At 43.4% G+C, this 22,321-nt stretch overlaps 1 protein-coding gene across 2 annotated transcripts in view; it reads left to right on the forward strand.

Moving 5' to 3' along the window:
- The window catches only part of PAH (phenylalanine hydroxylase), a 100,709-nt gene that overhangs the window by 61,800 nt on the left and 16,588 nt on the right, over nt 1–22,321 (forward strand). For both annotated transcript variants that reach the window (XM_077472180.1, XM_077472181.1), the window contains 5 exons: nt 3,804–3,873; nt 3,963–4,019; nt 14,307–14,402; nt 16,787–16,920; nt 17,205–17,320. In XM_077472180.1, the coding sequence (XP_077328306.1) occupies nt 3,804–3,873; nt 3,963–4,019; nt 14,307–14,402; nt 16,787–16,920; nt 17,205–17,320 (473 nt within the window). The remainder of the gene's footprint in view (nt 1–3,803; nt 3,874–3,962; nt 4,020–14,306; nt 14,403–16,786; nt 16,921–17,204; nt 17,321–22,321) is intronic.

Consider the following 22,321-nt stretch of genomic DNA (forward strand, 5'->3'; position numbering starts at 1 on the left):
TTTAAATATATAGTAGTTATCTATACAGGTATAATAATACTTTCTTCACCAAGGTCTCAGATACTTGTCAAATGAGACGTAAATACACTGAGCAAAATTATAAATGCAACGCTTTTGTGTTTGCCCTATTTATCATAAGCTGAATTCAAAGATCTACGACTTTTTCTATGTACACAAAAGGCCTATTTCTCTCAAATATTATTCACAAATCTGTCTAAATCTGTGATCGTGAGCACTTCTCCTTTGCAGAGCCACTCCTGTGCAGTTTAACTGTATGGGGGGGGGGGGGGGGGGGTTGGGGTCTGAAAACCAGTCAGTATCTGTTGTGACCACCATTTGCCTCATGCAGTGGTGCAGCACATCCCCTTCACATTGAGTTGATCGGGTTGTTGATTGTGGCCTGTGGAATGTTGGTCCATTCCTCTTCTATGGCTTTGCGAAGTTGCTGGATATTGGCAGGAACTGGAACACGCTGTCTTATACGCTGATCCAGAGCATTCCAAACATGCTCAATGGCTGACATGTCGGGTGAGTATGCTGGACATGCAAGAACTGGGATGTTTTCCGCTTCCAGGAATTGTGTACAGATCCTTGCAACATGGGGTCGTGGATGAATGGCACAACAATGGGCCTCAAGATCTCATCACGGTATCTCTGTGCATTCAAAATGCCATCAATAAAATGCACCTGTGTTCGTTGTCTATAGCATATGCCTGCCCATACCATAAACCCACCGCCACCATGGGCCACTCATTTCACAACATTGACATCAGCAAACCGCTCACCCACACAATGCCATAAACGCTGTCTGCCATCTGCCCTGTACATTGAAAACCGTGATTTATCCGTGAAGAGAACACCTCTCCAAAGTGCCAGACACCATTGAATGTGAACATTTGCCCACTCGATTTGGTTACGACGATGAACTGCAGTCAGGCCGAGACCCCAATGAGGATGACGAGCAAGCAGATGAGCTTCCCTGAGATAGTTTCTGACAGTTTGTGCAAAAATTGTTTGGTTATGCAAACCGATTGTTGCAGCAACTGTCCGGGTGGCTGGTCTCAGATGATCATGGAGATGAAGATGCTGTATATGTGATGTGGAGGTTCTGGGCAGGTGTGGTTGCACATGGTCTGCAGTTGTGAGGCCAGTTGGATGTACTGCCAAATTCTCTGAAACGTCTTTGGAGATGGCTTACGGTAGAGAGAAATGAACATTCAATTCAAGGGCAACAACTCTGGTGGACATTCCTGCAGTCAGCATACCAATTGCATGCTCCTCAAAACTTGCGACAACAATGTGTTGTGTGTTAAAACTTCACATTTTAGAGTGGCCTTCTATTTTGGCCAGCCTAAGGCACACCCGTGCGATAGTCGTGCTGTTTAATCAGCATCTGGATATGCCACACCTGTGAGGTGGGCGGATTATCTCGGCAAAGGGGAAGTGCTTACTAACAAAGATTTCGACAGTGACAAATAAAAAATAAATGCAGCGCTAAGTGATAAAACAATAGTGAAAAGAAAAATTTACATAAGTAATAATATATCAAGAAATATGCTGGATTAATAGCACAAACTCTTTTTAAATACAATAGATTTGCACACTGGAATTAAGAATATATAATAAATATCAAAAAAATAATTATTTAAAGTGACTAAAAATATCTGGTGTAAAAATGCTAAAAGTGAAAGTATAGTGAAAATCAGTCCATAGATACAATTCCTTAGGTGAATTGCCAACGAAGATCAGTGAGTATGAAATCCCTTTGCCAAGTGGAAAAACACCCAGGAAGTGAGCAAATATTCTCCTTACCGACTCCAAAGACCAATAGAATGGTCTCAGCAAGCCCAGGGAATTTGGTCTCCCAAAAACCTATGCCGCAATACAACTGATCCTGGATCAGTACCACTCAGGGAATATAAATAATAAAAGCTCCCATTGTGTAGTATTTAATTAAAGAATTTAATAAAAATAAATAGATTGCACTTACAAGAAAGTTGCAATATAGCGCAATATAAAATCATCGGTGTCCCATAAAACTCCCTCTTGCTGTCCTCCTCAGAGCTACACCTCCAACGAGGCAAACGCAATGACGTCAGAGCACCTCCCAAAGATTTAGACAGATTTGTGAACAATATTTGAGATAAGTAGGCCTTTTGTATACGTAAAAAAAGCGTAGATCTTTGCGTTCAGCTCATGATAAATAGGGGCAAACACAAAAGTGTCACGTTTATAATTTTGCTTGTATGTATATCTTTACCAAAAACATTTTTTTTATAGTTCTGGATAGAGTAGGCAATGGTTAGAGCCCTTATCGGGTTCTTATGTTGCTGTGTGTGTGGGAGATTTCTAGGGAGATTCACCCTCTCTATTGGTCCTGGTTACTATTTTCATTAGAACTAAAAATGAAATAAAATATGAAATTTGGAGTTTTCACTAGACCTGGAATAAAGGTGAACTCTTTTAATGGGGAAACTTGCTGTGGTGACATCTGTCTGAGAGGAGATTTCCCGTATTCTGGAGATTTTGTCCTCTCACTTCCTTTTCCTTCTAGACAGAAAGTGATAGAAAATCTCCACAATGAAGCATTAATGAAATAAAATATGACAGGGGTTTTAGCTTTACCCTAATCTTTCAAAAATGAAAAAAAAAATGACTTTAGATATACTTTCAATTGTTTTTATACGCTATATTACCAAAAGTATTGAGACGCCGGCCTTCACACGCACATAAAATTGAATAGCATCCCAGTCTTAGTCTGTAAGGTTCAGTATTAAGTTGGCTCACCCATTGCAGCTATAACAGCTTCAACTCTTCTGGGAAGGCTGTCCACAATGTTTAGGAGTGTGTCTATCAGAATGTTTGACTATTCTTCCAAAAGCGCATCTGTGAGGTCAGGCACTGATGTGGACGAAAAGGCCTGGCTTGCATTCTCCACATTAAATTATCCCAAAGATGTTCTATTGGGTTTTGGCCAGGGTTGAGGTCATGACTCTGTGCGGGCCAGTCAAGTTCCTCCACCCCAAACTGGCTCATCCATGTCTTTATGGATCTTGCTTTGTGCACTGGTACGCAGACATGTTGGAACAGGAATGGGCCATCCCCAAACTGTTCCCACAAAGTTGAGAACATGAAATTGTTCAAAATGTCTTGGTATGCTGACGTCTTAGGAGTTCCCTTTACTGCAACTAAGGGGCCAAGCCCAACCCTTGAAAAACAACCCCACACCATAATCCCCCCTCCACCAAATGGTTTGGACCAGTGCACAAAGCAAGGTCCATAAAGACATGGATGAGTGAGTTTGGGGTGGAGGAACTTGACTGGCCTGCACAGAGTCATGGCCTCAACTCGATAGAACACCTTTGAGACCGTGAGCCAGGTTTTCTCATGCAACATCAGTTCCTGACTACACAAATGTACTTCTGGAAGAATGGTCAAACATATAGACACACTCCTGAACCTTTTGGACAGCCTTCCCAAAAGAGCTGAAGCTGTTATAGCTGCAACGGGTGGGCCAACTCAATATTGAACCCTATGGACTAAGACTGGTATGCCATTAAAGTTCATGTGCATGTAAAGGCAGGCACCACAATACTTTTGGTAATATAGTGTATGTTAAAGGCAAAAGACTTTTACCATTTATCTTCTTAATCATTTAAATTGTAGACAAAACATGTCACTGAACAACAATTGAAAAATACTAAATAACCACATATTCGTATTATTTTATTGAACTATGGCAGCTTTATTTCAACCAATTGCTGTTCACCTTTTATTATTTATTTATTTTCCCCTATTTACAGTGATATTTGTCATGAACTTCTGGGGCATGCTCCTTTATTTGCTGACCCAAGCTTTGCCCAATTTTCTCAAGTAGGTATTCAGCACTCACATTTAAAGACTTATGTATTATTGCTGGGTCCAAATAACAAAATAACATTTTCACTCGTCTATCTCATTAGGAGATTGGATTGGCATCACTCGGTGCTCCAGATGAATATATTGAGATGCTGGCTACCGTAAGTATAATAAGTCATACTGTGTAAAATGTTACAGTAGATCATTTTTTGGTGTTTCTTGTCCTCATCCACGACATCCTTTATACAAGGATTACAACAATTTGTTAAACTATATACATTTGGAATTCTTTCAGAACAAATAGAATATAATAACATTATATCAGCCTTACTCAAAACACACATCTTGACATTTTTATACCAGACACTGGGCTGTACAATGTTTGTTATCTATATCAGTGGCATAACTACAGCAGAGCAGATCATGTGACTACTATGGGGAACAGAGGCAGGTAGCAGAATTTACGTAGGCAGCAATAGCGTTTAGCAAATACATCTGGATAATTGCTTTGAAACCAAACAGTATTCTGTACTACTAGAGAAATTTCCTCTAAAATGGACATAAGAGAGTCAAACGGCACCTTTATACTGTTGCTAGGGAAGCCAAATGACACATGTGGCTCATTTATAATGTTTTATATAGTCCCGTAGTGTGTGGTCTATTCATAAAAACAAACTACAGGGTGCTGCCTGGGTATGTCACAGCATTCTCTGTCTGTTTATTTTTCTCATTCATTTTTTAATTGATTCTACATAATTTGTAAAGCACACTTTATAAATGTGTCATTTTTTTTTTTAGTTTTTTTTTTTTTTTAAACAAACCCCAAAAATATGTTCATGGTCTATATATCATTTGTTAAATACTGACTCTGCCCTAAGGATTGTTAGGTTGCCCGTCTTCTCCTTGTGGCCTAGGCTCTTGGAGATGGCTCAGTGGAGGTCCTCGCCGGCGGATAACCAATGACTCATACAGACACAATAGGTATGCTGAAATGGTTACAACTCTTTAATACTGGATTCGCCGTTTTATACTGTTTTTACAAAACTCTGCCCCAATTTTGGGGGCCAATCAAAATGATACACATAAATGTTCATTAGCATATTATTCGTTAATGTCTTGTGACCTTAATCTTAACCTCTGTATTTCAAAGCTATTACAGTTCAATAATTCCTTACTTTCTGTTACCGTCTGCTGACCATGATGTGCCCAGCCACAACTTCCTAAAAACCAAATCTAGCCTTTTCATACCCAGTAACAGTGTACAGAGATGAAAACCACAAACAGATGCTTCCTAAGATGAAGACATTTAACAGAAATAGATAGACATGGCAATGAGATAATTCAGTTATTAAGCAATACTGTCATGAGATAGATTTTCTGAAATGTATCAAGAAAGTCTCTTTAAATCACTAAGCAGATAAGCAATCCTGAACTTATATCTTCAGGGTGAAATCAATAATCAGAATCAACAATCAATAATGCAATGTATTATGGAATCTCCTTACAATCCTCCCTTTGACCATTCGATATCATCGAAATGGTCATTTTCTACCTTTTCGTCACGCCTCAAGGATTCATATCCTCCGGCCTCATGTTCCTGATTCTCATACCATACCGTGGGATCTCTGGAAATGGAAGTCAGCTTCATGGTTTCGGAATGTGCTTCGCTACCCTTCCTGCAGAGGCATTTGAGTAACATGAAGCATGCATACAAGAACAATATGAAAAGCAGTATGGTGAAAATAGTCATCGCAGTGTTCTTCAACCATGAAGTGAGACCTCCTAAACTGAACCCTGTAGAGAAAGGGTCCCATGTTTTCCCAATATCCCTTGCATCCTGTTGTAGCTTGTTTACCTCTTTTCTGTGTTGTGCAATTATGTCATAGTAATCAGGGATCTCGATACTTGTGTTATGTATCCAGGTGCAGCATTCATAGTCCTCAGTAATTTCACAGAGGCCAGTGAGGGCTGCACTGATGCTTTCTATAGCCAGGTCATGTAGCTCTAGTTGTTTTCTAATTGCTCTGGTTTCTAGGTTTAGTTTTGTGATGTCATCAGAGTCCTTTTCCAAGATCTCATCTATGATTGAAGTGTAGTTGTTTAGTTTCTTCATCAAATCTATTCCCCATCCTGTCCAGGAAGGAAACCAGGCCCAGGTCATATCTTTTTCTAGGAACATTTCTCTTTTCACAAGGTGTTTTAGAGGGTATCTTGGGTGGGTACTAGCTTTAAGTAGGTGTCCTTGTCCATTATCCCCCACTACTCCCATTATAGGGACTATTTTAGCAAGATAACACCACCCTTGGGGTTCCTCAGGAATCCATGGGTAACAGAGCTTGCCACAACAGATGTAGGTTGTGTTACCTAATGCTAAGGGTCGTTGACTAACAATGGTCCTTGCGCCTTTTGAATGTCCAGATGCCATCAGCAGAGCTAATAACTGTGTGACCGGGGAGTGGGAGCTAGAATTAAAAAGGTCATAGATGGTAGCATTTATCACAGGGTCTGTGGTGTGAAAAAATGAGTTATCGGTAAGGGAAGCCATGGAGACATTAAGTTTCGACCATTTGCACACCTCAGCTCCCCTGGAAATGCTTCCCATTATGAAACACCAATCTGGAGCATGGCTTCTACCCACGATTTGAAAACTGAGGGGCTTGTTGGGACTTTTTCTTATGACATTGGCAAGAACAATAGGGGGTGTTCCATTCAGGAAAGGAGTGATGTTTAAGGGAATGGCCATTAATGGGATTCTGGCTGTACTAGGGTGGAGTTTGCTGCATATCCAACATTTCTCAAAACCAGACTTTTGTGCATAACTGTACTTAAACTTTAATAACAACATTTTGTCGGTGAAACCTGAAGGGGGTTCAGTGGGGTGTATACTTCTTTTATATTTTAAACTAGGGACATTGGCTGTCTGTGCTTTCCCACATATGCCTTCTAGTAGCCCTAAATCTTCTGGATGGTACACACAATTTGCTATTAACCAAACAGGTATGAATACTATCAGAATCAGACATGTCCAGAAGCATAATGTTCTTCCTGACACAAAAGTGGAAATCATTTTTGTCAGGTACTGTGTACAAAGTTCTGCTACTCGTTTCTTCCTGTGGGTGAGGGATTTGTCTTGTCGTTCAGAGAGATTTGCTTTATGCCTTCTTGAACGTCCTTCAAATCTGGTTGCTGTTCCTGGTCAGAGGAGTCCTGGGGTGCTGGAGGTGGGTCTGGGGTCTGGGGTTGCTGTGGACACTTCTTTAACCGGCTGGCGTGGATCCAGGTGTTTCCTAGATCGGTCAGTACAGCAGTTCTGGAAACCTTCTCTATCTTCCAAGGTCCAGAGTAGATTGGTCCGATCCTCTTTTTGTGGGCCAGTTGCTTGACTAGCACTTGATCTCCTGGGATGAAGGGGTGTGTCGGCTCTGTGGAAATAGGAGAAAAGGTGACAGAGACTTGTTCGTTCATTTCCTGTAGCATACTTACCAGATTTTTCACGTACATTTCCTGTTGGGAATAGATGTTAATGTCAGTGTTTTGATCTAAGAGGGGCAGCTCTATGTTTGCAGGAACTCCCATCAAAATCTCAAAGGGCGAGAGTTTTGTTCTGGCATGTGGTGTTGTTCTGATCTGAAATAGGACAGAAGGAAGGTAATCCAACCATCCTTTCATGGTGCCCCCCGTAGCCTTTTTTAACTTGTCTTTAATGTTCCTGTTCATTCTTTCCACTACCCCTGCACTTTGTGGGTGGTAAGGGATGTGCAGTTTCCACTGTAAGCCTAGTAGCTTAGCTAAAGTCTGTGTAACAGAGGAGCTGAAGGCAGGTCCTCTGTCTGACCATATGGCCGTTGGTATTCCAAACCTACAAACCCAATGGTTCAGTATGCATTTGGCAGCAATTTTAGCAGTCTCACCTGTACACGGAATACCTTCAACCCAGCCTGACCATTTGCATACGATCACGCAAAGGCATTTCAAATTGCCTTTTTGTTTGGGCATGTGTGTAAAGTCTATTTGTAAATCTGTTAGGGGACCTAGGGGTGGGGGCAGGTGGCCATGTAATCCATGATGTTTCCCTTGGACATTGTTTTGTGCACAGGTCATACAACTGCTGGTGAGGAGTTTTGCCTGTTTATTTAAGTTGTTTGTACAGAAAGACTTTGTGTATATGTTCGTTAGGGCGGTGGTACCTATATGTCCTGGACCATGGAGATAGGAAAGTATGAGAACACTGCTTGATTCTGGTATGCCCAATATCTTCCCCTCTTTTGACCAAAGACCTTCTTGGTCCTTGGTCAAGCCATCCTTGACCCAAAAAGAAACATCCTCCTTTGTAGCTAATCCCTGTATTTGTGCCACAATGGTTTTAAAGTTGGGTGATGTAAAATGTTCTTTGAAGAACATTGTTGTGGGGGCTGGCTGACCAATGTATAGGGCAGCGGCCTTTTTTGCTTCTCTGTCTGCCAGCGCGTTTCCTTTGGAAATTCTGCTGTTATTTGATGAATGTGCCTTTACCTTGATGACCGCTATCCGCTTTGGGAGAAGAATCGCTTGCAAGAGTGCTTTAATTTGCGTAGAGTTAGCAATTGGCTTGTTGTCAGCAGTTTTAAATCCTCTATTTGCCCATATTACGCCATAGTCATGCGTGACCCCAAAAGCGTACCTACTATCTGTGTAGATGTTTACCTCCTGATCTGAGAAAAGTATGCAAGCTCTTGTGAGCGCCTCCAATTCTGCTACCTGTGCCGAGGAGGGTGGTAAAGCTTTTGCTTCCAACACCATATCTGGGAGTTGGACAATGGCGTACCCTGTCAGGAATGTTGCATCAGAGGGGCGGGAGCAGCTGCCGTCTACGAAAACGTCCTGTACTCCTGGCAGGGGAATATCAGTGAGATCTGGGCGAGGGCTGGTTATTGCTGCAACCTGTTCAACACAATTGTGTTTCTGATCAGGGTCTCGTGGCAGCCTGAGCAAAGAATGCAAAAGGCGGACAGTGGGATTACTTGGTGGTGCGTGTTTGAGGGTGAGGTTATCAGTATTCAGAAGTGTGATCTCATACCCACTAAGCCTTTGTGCTGTCATATGCTGCGTGTTCATGTTTTGCAGGAGGTGAGTCACTGAATGAGTAGTGTAGAGAGTCAGCTCATGGCCTAATACTGATTTGTTAGCTTCTTGAACTGCCATTGCACAAGCAGCAAGGTTTTGTAAACAAGATGGCATCCCTTGTACTTGGGTAGGCAACTTTTTCGAGAGATAGGAGACTGGTCGGTACCCGGTTCCATGTTGCTGTGTTAAAACTGCAGCAAAAGAATTTCCCGACACCACACAGTATAATTGAAAAGGTTTGCCATATTCTACCAATCCCAGGGCGGGGGCCTGAGTCAGACTTTTTAACAAGGCCTGAAAAGCATGGAGCCTTTCTGTTGTCCAATCTATTGTCTTTGGGGCGGTGGACAAGGTAGCCTCCCTCAGAATGCCATCATAATATGAACAATCTGGGATCCATTGGCGGCAATATACGATTGCGCCCAAGAATGACAGCAAGGTTGCTTTGTCTCTCGGAGGACTGAGAGCCTGCAGGGCTGCGGCACGTTTGGGGGATACTAGCCTGGTTCCCTCCTTCAGAATGCATCCCAGGTATTCTACCTGACTTTGACACCATTGTATCTTCTTCCGCGATGCTAGGTGGCCAGACCTGGCCAGGTGATGTAACAGAGATGTGGAATCGACCGCACAATCTTCAGCAGATCGACTGCACAGGAGCAAGTCGTCCACATACTGTATTAGTACCGACCCGCGCTCAGCAGTCCATGACTTAATTGTCTCATTAAGGACCATGGAGAAGGCTGCCGGACTGTCCACATACCCCTGCGGTAATCTTGACCAGGTCAACTGCTGCTTTTTCCCCCATCCCCATGAAAATGAAAACATGGGCAATACCCTTTCATCGATCGGGATGCTAAAAAATGCATTTGCCAGGTCCACTACTGTGTAGCAAAGGGAATCAGCAGGTATTTTCAAAAAGATGAAAGAAATATCTGCTACCAAAGGTGGCAGAGGTATAACCTGCTTGTTGACGGCCCTTAGGTCCTGTACAAGCCTCCACTCCCCATTTGCCTTTTTTACAGGGTAGATTGGTGTATTCCAGGGGCTTATAATGTGTTTCAGAATCCCTTTTGCTATGTAATCATCGATTAATGGTGTGATGCCTTCAATTTTTTCGAGTGGCAGGGGGTATTGCTTATGATATTGTACTTTGGCGTCTGGACGCATTTGTGGTGTGTAAGGTGTACAGTTAATAAAACCCACACTCCCTTTGTTTTCTGCCCATATGGCATGTGTTTCTAGAGTGAGTGGTAATGATGCAAAGAGTCCCCTGTAAGTGTGTCTTTTTGGAGCATGTAAATCGCAGAATGGTGAGCTGGCAGTGAGGGAGCCCCCTCTGTCAAATTTAATGGTGATATTCAGTTTTGAGAGTAGGTCCCTCCCCATTAAAGATACTGGACAATCCACAAGGACAGCAAAACTCTGGGTACATAGTTCCTGCCCTTCTGGAGTAGCCACGGGCAATGGTGGAGTGATGGGGTGGGTAATTGATGTCCCATTTATACCAATAGAGTTTCCCTCAGTACAGTGCGGTGTGTCATATATGGCATCATTCAAACTACTGAATGTAGCCCCTGAATCCAATAATAGACATATCAGGTGATTGTCTACCCGCAATAGTACCTGCGGAAGACTTTTCCACGATGGATTGTAACACACAAGGCTGAGGGACGGGACATACTCTTGGCCTCCCTATTGTGGGGTCCGCCGAGCGGATGGCCACTGCATCGGGATGCGTGGGGGTGGTCTATGAGGCTGAGGCTGGTATTGGGGTTGTGGTGGGTGAGGATACCTGATATCCTGAAGGCGATGTGGGGTGGTGTTTAGATTCCTACCTCTTCCTCTCTGAGCGTTTGTTCTAATTCTGTAGGGACATTGGGACTTCCAGTGTCCCAGTTCCCCACAGTTAAAGCATCCCTGGTCTGGTGGGTAAGCCTGATCTGGGGGATAAGATTGCATTGGTGGATAAGGTTGCATTGTCATTATGTGGGTGGGCGGAGTCTGGGTTGGTGTCAGGGAGGGAAAAATGCCACCCTTCTGCTCAAATACCCCTGATGTTTCTCGTGACCTAGTATCCTTCATAAATTCATCTGGGGCTTGTTCTGCCCACTTTGGATTAGTGAATTTAAGCAGCTGTGTCACCTTCGTATCGCCACCAGCCATAATGGTGGTGGTGAACAATTGGGGGGTAGCGCTATCTACTGCTTTCCACAAGCCATATACCCGGGTACAAAATTCATAGAATTTTTCCTTTGGTCCCTGTTTTGCTAGGATAAGTTCCTGGAGTGCGGATGAACCCTTGTATATAGTAGACCAGTGATTCCCCATGCTTTTCCAAAAAGATACCCAATCTTTATCTTCCTTTATGTGGGCTGTCCATAAGGCCTCTACGGGATGCCCTTCTGGACTGTCAGGGTCAATTATACTAAGGATCCCTTTTATATCTTCCTTATCCAAGCTTGTCCCTGCACTGTATTTTGCAAGGAAAGCGCCAGCCTCCCTAGGGCTTTTCTTTGGGCTGGGGCATAATTCCTTTATTTTTGACAGTGTGCCTAAAGGTAGGGGAATATGGACTTCCGTCTCCCCTATATGCATAAGTGGTGCTTTAAAGGTGGCACCTAGACTTTCCTGTTCCATGTCTATTTCTCTTTCACCCTGCTCCCTTTCCTCCTGTGGGGGTTTCTGGCTTATGGCCGGTTTCGTTTGGCTTCTGAGTGTGGTGGATGGCTGTGAAATTATCTTTCCCTTGGCCTCCTCAATCCTTCTTGCCTCTTTCTCTAGTTTCCTTTCGTATGCCTCTAAATCTTCCCTTTTCCTCTCTATCCTTTCTTCCTCTTCCTGCTGTCTCTTATTAAATTCTTTCTGTTTCTCCTCCCATTCCTTTTCCCTGGGGCTTAACTTCCCGACTCCTTCCTCTTCCCCCTCTTTCAGGGTCTTTCCATCCCTTTCTTCCTTAGTTATCGCAGAATATTCTCTCATCTCACCTTCCCTCTTATCCAGCTCTCTTTTGTACTCTTCTAGCTCTTCCTCCCTCCTAGACATTTTCTGCTCTAATTCCTCCTTTCTTTCTCTAAGCTCTTTTAACTTCTCTTCTAATTCCCTTTCCATTTTTCTAATCCTCTCTTCTTCCCTACTTTGTATACCTTCTGCCCGGACTTCCTCTTTCCTGCTTCTACTTTCGTTTTCCCATCGTGTAACTTGTGCCTGATCAGCTGCCCCATACACTATGGTGGCCAACACTGCTGGGTCTAAAGATGGATACAGCTGAAGACGTGGACCCAATGTTCCATCTTCCTGTTTAACCATCACATAAGGGGGGGGTGGTGGTGCCTCAGGTTGCTGAGATAGGGCGGGTGAGTTTACAGGCTTTACTGTGGGGACTTTAGTTACATACTTTGTTTTATACTTGGCTAAGCATTTATTCCATGTTTTGTAACAATCTTTCATGTACTGGGTGTCTTCCCATTTCCCAGGTGGATAAGAGTGCTTGTGCACCTGACACACCTTGCTCACCTCTTTCCAATCATCCTCTGAACAGGGACCTAGTGGTCCTGGGTCATGTATTCCTAGCTGTTGGCACCGTTCTCTGACCTGTGTCCAAAAAGGTTCTACCTGTGGCCCCGGTAGTGTGTTTTTAACATACTCATAGGGGGATGGGTTGGCCGTGGTCTGGGTTGCTGCAGAATTCCCCATCTAATAACCTTGGTAGGGTGTGTCTAGTACAGGGACAGAGATGAAAGAAACCTGTTTGTGCTATAATCTGTTCCCTGACTTGGGAATAAGTCCCCTCGTCTGTTATTGCTGTGGGGCTGATATAGCTATGAAGGTTAACCCTCAGTACTCGGTATAGGAAACCCCTCCTCGTGGTAGGATATACTCCCCTTGCACCAAGTCGGTATGAGAACCCAGTTGGTCTAGTGGTAAGCAGGATCCACGTCCTGTCAACACTAAGGAACAGTAAACCAAAGGTGCAATGTGGGCAGGCGGGCGCTATCTCACTACAATCGGGTTCCTGATTTATGTTGTTCATTTAGTGCATATATGTGTAATGCCTTAATAAAACCTTTCAAATCAATACAATACTTTACATTCAGTTGTCATACATATATATACCATACACTTATCTCTAATTCTCTATACACCCTAAATACTTACGGTGGTACCTAAAAGAAAAACAAGCAAAATCTTATATATATATATATATATACAATGGCCAAATAAAGTTACATTATATCAACATGTTATTATAAGTGCACTTTCCAATATTTCCCCAAAAAGATTGGGCGTCCACTCAGCCACTCCTTATACTACGGGCGTATCCTATACTTCCCGAGTTTTAAACACACATATATATATATACACCTCTACTCAATACAGTCAGACCAGCCTAGTCAGACTACTCAAAAAACCCAAAATACCTGCGAGCCCCTCTAACCTCCCAAGGGGCCAGCCTAGCCCGTTGCGAAGGCACAGTTATGTAAGTGGGTGGATATACAAGGTTATTTGAACAAGGCAAGCACCAACACCAGTTACCAAAAATAGGTAAAAAGGAGCAGAATGTGTCTTACCTGTTCAAACAAACGCCACACCCCACTTCTGGTACCAAAACTGTTAGGTTGCCCGTCTTCTCCTTGTGGCCTAGGCTCTTGGAGATGGCTCAGTGGAGGTCCTCGCCGGCGGATAACCAATGACTCATACAGACACAATAGGTATGCTGAAATGGTTACAACTCTTTAATACTGGATTCGCCGTTTTATACTGTTTTTACAAAACTCTGCCCCAATTTTGGGGGCCAATCAAAATGATACACATAAATGTTCATTAGCATATTATTCGTTAATGTCTTGTGACCTTAATCTTAACCTCTGTATTTCAAAGCTATTACAGTTCAATAATTCCTTACTTTCTGTTACCGTCTGCTGACCATGATGTGCCCAGCCACAACTTCCTAAAAACCAAATCTAGCCTTTTCATACCCAGTAACAGTGTACAGAGATGAAAACCACAAACAGATGCTTCCTAAGATGAAGACATTTAACAGAAATAGATAGACATGGCAATGAGATAATTCAGTTATTAAGCAATACTGTCATGAGATAGATTTTCTGAAATGTATCAAGAAAGTCTCTTTAAATCACTAAGCAGATAAGCAATCCTGAACTTATATCTTCAGGGTGAAATCAATAATCAGAATCAACAATCAATAATGCAATGTATTATGGAATCTCCTTACAAGGATCACAAGTAGTGTTTTTTTCACTAACGTAGAGATGAGATTTGCTTTTTTAAATTTAGCATCTACTTTCTTTACCGTGTACTAATAATGATTATTTTTCCCCCACAAGGTGTATTGGTTCACTGCTGAATTCGGCCTTTGCAAACAGGAAGATAAAATAAAGGCTTATGGAGCTGGCCTGCTTTCATCATTTGGAGAATTACAGGTTTGGTTTTTCTATACTCAATTCTAATATATTTATTTTACAATCAAAGTGCAATGCAGAAAGTGTAAATGTCATTAACTAGCTGCAATGTCTGTGGTCCAGGAATTAGAACAAGCTGTATATTAAGGGTCAGTTTTTTGCATTGTAACACCACTGCGAAATGTTAAATGTGAAAAACAATTCACATTTGGCTTATTCTGTAATCCAAGAAGCAGCCAGTCAGAGTTCATCCATCAATGATCTAACTTCAGTAAACTGAAAGCAGATTTGTTGGCATGGGTTACAGCATTTACTGGATCTGCTTGACTCTTAGTGCTGCTTTATTCAATAAAACTCAATCAGAGCTTTGTGCTGTAGTTGTCAGTTCTTGGTTTACTTATGCACAGGGGTCTCTTTTAACCTCTCTTCAACCTCAATATGTCTTGTGTGGCAATGACATCTGATATTGTTAGTGTGATATTAAGACTAGCCAGTCTGCTGGGGTGGCGGGGGCTGCACATGACGGTAGTCCTACTAGGTAGGAAGAATCAATCCACTACCACCATCACACATGAATGGCCTAAAAATGTTTGATCAATCCAGAGCCAAGTTTTGACTAACAGGAAGGTATGTGTTTGCCCACAAATATAAAAGAAAATTCACCCAAGCCTTCCAGAATAAAGATGTAACTCACCAATATTTCTTTTGCAAAGCACAGAATAATGTGTAATTTACTTACATGCAGTAATACTAGTTGTGAAATTAGGACAGAGCGATAAAGATATCTAGTTTGCCTTTGGGAATATATACTTTACAATGTACTGTCCTTGTGTTACAACCCTTTTTAATATGACTATATCATGAAATGCATGGAAACCACAACTAAATTGCATTTAAGTTACTGTAACCAAAATAGATTTGTCCTGTAGTAAAGCATGTCTAAAGCCAAAGCATTTGTGTTAGTTTTGGATAGCATGGATAGGGAGTAGGACTCACTCAGAGATTTCCCCACACTTCCTCCCAGGGACAATATTTCTTCTCCAAAAGCAACACAGGCAGAAGTAAAAATGTTCTTTGAAGTTAAGTAGTGGACGTTGGTGGAAGAGCATGGTGGAGACACATACTGGATGAGGATTTAAGGAAAGTTACAGCTTGGGGGGGGGGGGGGGCACTGGGAACATCCAGAAAGCCTGTCTTGAGTTCATTGCTGTATACTGTATACTTAAATAGGAATTACTAGGCTTAACATACTGATCATGTATGACAAACTGCAGGTTGTTGATCTAGTCATTTGTGACATCTTTAGGATACCAGTCTTAGGGGGGGTTTGGTTATAGGTTTGTTGCATTTATTGTGCACCTGGAAATACATCTTATATCACCTCTGTCTTACTGATAAAGCTGATGGCAAATTGCCTTAAAATGTCCATCTTTGCTCAGTAATGTAATCCGTATATATGTATATGTCATAATAATCAAAAGTACACATATTTCTGGGTTATTCTGTGATGTATGTACCATGGGTAGAGGCTTAATCCTGAGGTCCATCATAGAATGCTTTTATAACTCATGTATTATACATTAAAAGTATTTTTAATAATACAGTACTATTTGAATTGATGTTTGTTTTATTTTGACACCTAAATGGTCTCATATTCATATTTATTTTTGGTTTAAATTGGGCAGGGATGTTGTGTCTTTTGATCACCCATCACCCATAATACAATATCTGCTTTATTGGTAGTGGATAGCTAGAATGCTTTGCAGTTTTTATTGTTGTTTGTTTTCCTGTTTCAGATTTTCCTCACTTCCTGTATAGTAAAACTTTATCCTCGAAGCAGGGAGTAAGCATAGCTCCCAACTGTCCCTGTTTTCAAGGGACTGTCCATGATTTGGAGCAATATGCCTCCATCCCTCTGTCCTCCTCATTTGTCCCTCATTTTGGTCTGATCCATATAGTTGTATATAAAATGCACTTTTTAATCTTTCAAAAAGTGTTTCCCAGTGCTAAACATTTCATCCAATTTCTAAATTGCTGCATTTGTACATTTTAACAGCCAATATAAAGAAATAGTAGTGGTAAAAAAAAGCCCTTGTGGATTTAATTGACCTTTTTTTTTGGTTAATTCTCCTTTAAGGGGGTGTGGCAGGGGGAGTGTCCTATGCCTACATATGTTTGTTTGTAGGTGTCCCTCGTTCCTATCTCAAAATTTTGGGAGGTATGAGTAGGGGAAATTCTTGCCAACAGAGTCTTCAATAAAAATAGAACCTTTATAAGGGTTCTAACCCTTCCCCACATTATCCAAAACAAAGAAAAAAACATTCAGATCATAGAAACACTTTATTACTCATTATACATTCCCACCTGTGCATTTACCCATTCATGTTGTCTTTTTCTTTTTGCAGTACTGTTTAACAGAGAAGCCAGAAGTGAAACCCTTTGAACCAGAGAAGACATCTAAACAGAAATACCCAATAACAGAGTTCCAACCAGTTTATTTTGTTGCTGAAAGTTTTGAAGATGCCAAAGAGAAAGTGAGGTGAGAACTCTTGTGCTTATGTAGGCACCAGCTTTTACTATGACTCTTTCAAACTCAGTAGTTTCATCATTTATCAGAATGTACACAGTTTTCAGGATGTAATATTTCCGACCAATTTTGATAAGGCTTTTTGCCTGCTGAGACTTTTTAAGACTGAAGTTTGAAGGATAAATGTCATCCTAATAAGAGTATACATTACTAATGTACTTTTCATGAGTGATTTATAGACAGCAAATAAAGTGTATTCATTTGAATGAACTTGCAATGTTATATCATTTTGACAGGAAATTTGCTGCCACAATACCTCGTCCTTTCTCGGTTCGCTACAATTCATATACACAAAGTATTGAGGTACTGGATAATGTTCAACAGCTGAAGAACCTGGCTGACTGCATTAACAGTAAGTTAATAATACCTGTGCTATTTGTTATATTGTGTATATTATCTAGAAATGCCCCAGTACTGCTTTGTATTATATGTGCTTATTTAGCACATTAAAGTGGTTGTAAACCCTCCTCTACTACTTTAGCTCAATCTAATCTAGATAGCACAGGCAGCTGATCGCTGCCTGTTAAAGTGCACTCACAGTTGTGTTTGCGATGTAAATCGTCCTTCTAGGTGCTGTGTAGGGATGAGCCGAACACCCCCCGGTTCGGTTCGCACCAGAACTTTCGAACGGACCCCGCGTTCGAAACGAACGTTAGAACCCCATTGAAGTCTATGGGACTCGAACGTTCGAAATGGAAAGTGCTAATTTTAATGGCTAATATGCAAGATACTATCCTAAAAAGGGTTTGGGGACCTGACTCCTGCCTCAGGGGACATGGGTCAATGCAAAAAAAGGTTTTAAAAACGGCCGTTTTGGCGGGAGCACTGATTTTAATGACGATTAAAGTGGAAAAAAAAAGTGAAATATTCCTTTAAATATGGTGCCTGGGGGGTGTCTGTAGTATGCCTGTGAAGTGCCAAGTGTTTCCCGTGTTTAGAACAGTCCCTGCACAAAATTACATTAAACGGAAATAACACCATTTAAAACTGCTTGAGGTTTTAATGTTATATCTGGTTCCTGCAATATGGTTGAAAATCATTGAGAAAAATGGCATGGGTAGCCCTCCCTGCCCATTACCAGCCTATTTGGGTCTTGTACGCATATTAAGGGGAACCCCGTACCCATATTAAAAAAAGGAAAAAAGTGTGGCCCCCAGGCCCTATATACTCAGAACAGCAGTATACAGGCGGTGCAAACAAGACAGGGACTGTGTAGGTTTGTTGTGTTAAGTTGAATCTGTTTGTAATTTTCAACTGGTACATTTTTAAAGTGTAGCTCCAGTCAAAAAATACTATTTTTAAGCTTTTTGGAAAACATAGGGAAGGGTTATCACCCCTGTATAATTTGTTTTGTCGTCCATCTTTTTTCATCTCACTTGCTGCTGTCTGATGTTTGTAAGTTGGATGTTAGTAAGTAGGGGCCTGCCCTATATGCTCTGCAGAAATGGCGGAACAAGGTGTTGGTTTTGCCACAACATTGTAAGCCCTGAAAGTGACTCTTGGTGGGCGCTGGAGTGCCCTGCTGTGAACGATTATATCAAGAATTGTAATTACATGCCATTGTTGAACAGTGGTAGAAAAATTGACCTTTGGTGGTTGTGGTGCTGGTGCCACAACACTATAAGTCCTCACCGTTACTCTCGGTGGGCACAGGAAGGGGCCCTCCTGTGAAATATTATATCAAGAATTGTAATTACATGTCCCTGTTAAACAGGGGCAGAAAAATTGGGCCTTAGGCACTGGTGCTGGTGCCATCACACTGCAACCTCTGCCATATACTCTAGTTTTATTGCAGGAATTAGCCCTGCTGCAAAGCATTGCATCAAAAATTGTACTTAAACGCCCCTGTTAAACAGGGGCAGAAAAATTGGGCCTTAGGCACTGGTGCTGGTGCCATCACACTGCAACCTCTGCCATATACTCTAGTTTTATTGCAGGAATTAGCCCTGCTGCAAAGCATTGCATCAAAAATTGTACTTAAACGCCCCTGTTAAACAGGGGCAGAAAAATTGGGCCTTAGGCACTGGTGCTGGTGCCATCACACTGCAACCTCTGCCATATACTCTAGTTTTATTGCAGGAATTAGCCCTGCTGCAAAGCATTGCATCAAAAATTGTACTTAAACGCCCCTGTTAAACAGGGGCAGAAAAATTGGGCCTTAGGCGCTGGTGCCATCACACTGCAACCTCTGCCATATACTCTAGTTTTATTGCAGGAATTAGCCCTGCTGCAAAGCATTGCATCAAAAATTTTAATTAAACGCCCCTGTTAAACAGGGGCAGAAAAATTGGGCTGCTGGCATCACCCAGAACCAAAAATGTTCTTCCAACATATCAGCGGAGGAGGAAGAGGATAGACAATCAACATAACAGGACAGTCACTCAGCATCAGCATAGGCAGTCTTGAAGGGATGTGGTATTTCAAAAAAATTATTCTGTTACATCAGCTTCAGGTGCTTGGTAGCTGTGGGTGATCCAAGACTGATTCATCTTGATGAAGGTCAGTCGATCAACTGATTCGGTGGACAGGCGCTCCCTGTGATCGGTAACAAAGCCACCAGCAGCACTGAAGGTGCGTTCCGAAAGAACGCTGGATGCAGGACAGGCCAGTAGCTCAATTGCATACTGTGCAAGCTCTGGCCAGTGATCCATCCTCAAGACCCAGTAAGCCAGAGGATTTTCAGTGGGAAAGGTGTCCAAGTCTGACCTTGCCCCTAGGTATTCCTGCACCATGTAAATTAGACGCTGGCGATGGGTGCTGGAACCAATCATACCTTGGGGCTGCGGACTAAAAAATTGTCTGAAAGCATCAGTCAGACGGCCACCTTCTCCACCGCTCCTTCTGACTGATGCCTCAGCAACACGTTGTCCAGGACCAGGAGTTTGTGACCTCCCAGTCTCTGGGAACGCGTTGCACAGAGCTTTCTGCAAGGCCTCCCGGAGATGTCTCATCCTCTGCTCCCTCTGCGATGGCAAGATAAGGTCGGCAACCTTACCCTTGTACCGTGGATCAAGGAGAGTGGCCAGCCAGTAATGGTCCCTCTCCTTGATCCGAAGAATACGAGGATCCTTCCGCAGGCTTTGCAGGATCAGGGAGGCCATGCAGCGTAGGTTAGCTGAGGCATTCGGTCCGGAGTCCTCTGGGTCACTAAGGACAACATGATCCGCAGCTACCTCCTCCCAGCCACGTACAAGTCCACGTGTTTCTTGGGACTGTAAATCATCCCTATAAGACTGCTGCTGCTGCTGATGCTGATGCTGAGTGCCAGCCTCCACCTCCATGCTGACACAATCATCCTCCTCCTCCTCTTCCTCCTCCTCACCCTCTTCCTGTGTGATGGGTGGCACAGCAGGAACACTGTCTGGATAAAGGGGGCCTTGAGAGGCAAGGAAGTCCTCCTCTTCCTGCCTCTGTTCTGCCTCAAGTGCCCTGTCCATTATTCCACGCAGCGTATGCTCCAAGAGGTGAACAAGAGGTACAGTGTCACTGATGCATGCACTGTCACTGCTCACCATCCTTGTGGCCTCCTCAAACGGTGACAGTGAGAAAAAACCAAGCTCCCCTGACCCTGTCCTGGTGCCGTAGTCGCACAGGTACTCATTGATGGCCCTCTGCTGCGTGTGCAGCCGCTGCAGCATGGCCAATGTTGAGTTCCATCTGGTGGACATGTCACATATAAGGCGGTTCTTGGGCAGGTTCAACTCCTTTTGGAACTCAGCCAGCCGAGCACAGGCATTAAATGATCAGCGGAAATGCACACAGACTTTCCTGGCCTGCTTCAGGACATCATGTAAGCCGGGGTACCTGCCCAAGAACCGCTGCACCACCAGGTTAAGGAAGTGAGCTACACAGGGCACATGGGTCAGTTGTCCCTGTCGGAGGGCGGAGAGGAGGTTGGTGCCATTGTCACAAACCACCATTCCTGGCTTAAGCTGGCGTGGCGTCAACCACCTCTCGGCCTGCCCCTGCAGAGCTGACAAAACATCCGCCCCAGTGTGGCTCCTGTCCCCCAAACAAACCAGCGCAAGCACGGCATGGCATCGTTTTGCCTGGGTACTTGCGTAGCCCCTGGAACGCCTACGGAGCACCGCTGGTTCTGAGGACAGAGCACTGGAAGAGGCCATGGAGGAAGAAGAAGAAGAAGAGGAGGGGGTGGAGGAGAGAGGTGTGTCACAACCAATAGTAGCATTTTGGAGGCGTGGTGGCGGAACAACCTCCAACACTACTGCACCTTGTCCAGCATCCTTCCCAGCAGCCAGAAGGCAGCAAGGACATTGCCTTCCACATGCCGGTAGAGAGCCGGAATCGCCTTCCGTGAGAAAAAGTGGCGTTTGGGGACCTGCCACTGAGGAACCGCACATTGTACAAACTCACGGAAGGGGGCCGAGTCTACCAATTGAAAAGGCAGCAGTTGAAGTGCTAGCAATTTAGCCAAGCTAGAATTCAACCGCTGGGCATGTGGATGGCTGGGAGTAAACTTCTTCCGCCGGTCCAGCAGCTGGGGCAGGGACATTTGCCTGCTATAATCGGATGTGGATGTACCACTAGCAGAGTTCCCGGAAGCACTTGGCTGTGACACACCTAATTCTACACCTTCATTCCTCTCAGAGCAGGTTTCAGAGAGGACTGAAGGTCTATTGGGGTTGGAGATGCCAGCTGATGAGGAGCAAGGAGAGGTCCGCTTTGTTCTTTGGTCTGACTGCAAGCTCTATTATTAAAGCTAGATCACTAGCTATATAGGTGAGGTGAATATAGTGGTGTATACTGCGGTCAGGGCACAGACAGTAACCACTACACAAGAGCAAGATAGGAAATCAGCCAAAAACTATTGGTGTGTAACTGTGTTGAAGGTACACAGAACACCCACTGCTTCAGATGCCAACACACTACACGAGGCCGCCTCAAAGGCGGCCTTATATAGTGTGGGGCGTGCACTACACAGCCTGAGCTATGATTGGCCACAGGCAGGACGCCCGTGGCCAATCATGGCTCTCCTCGCTGCTGGCGCTGCGATTGGCCAAGCATGCGGGGTCACAGTGCATGCTTGGCCAATCATGAGCCAGCAATGCACTGCGCCATCGCAGTGCATTGTGGGCCACACGAATTTTGCCGCGAACGGCCCAAACGTTCGGAATTCGGCGAACGCCCGAACGACCAATGTTCGAGTCGAACGTACGTTCGACTCGAACACGAAGCTCATCCCTAGTGCTGTGACATCGCCCGCACTTGCACACTATGTATCTCCTTTAACGGCACACAATGTGTGCCGCTTCAGCTTCCTCTGCTTGCCATGCCATTATGTGAGAAAAATGAAGCTGCGCTAAAAAAATGTGATAAGGTAAGCAGTAATATC

Source organism: Lithobates pipiens, unplaced genomic scaffold, assembly GCF_037356315.1.
Source record: "Lithobates pipiens isolate NorthernLeopardFrog02 unplaced genomic scaffold, aLitPip1_a1.2 Scaffold_8, whole genome shotgun sequence".
Lineage (NCBI taxonomy): Eukaryota > Metazoa > Chordata > Amphibia > Anura > Ranidae > Lithobates > Lithobates pipiens.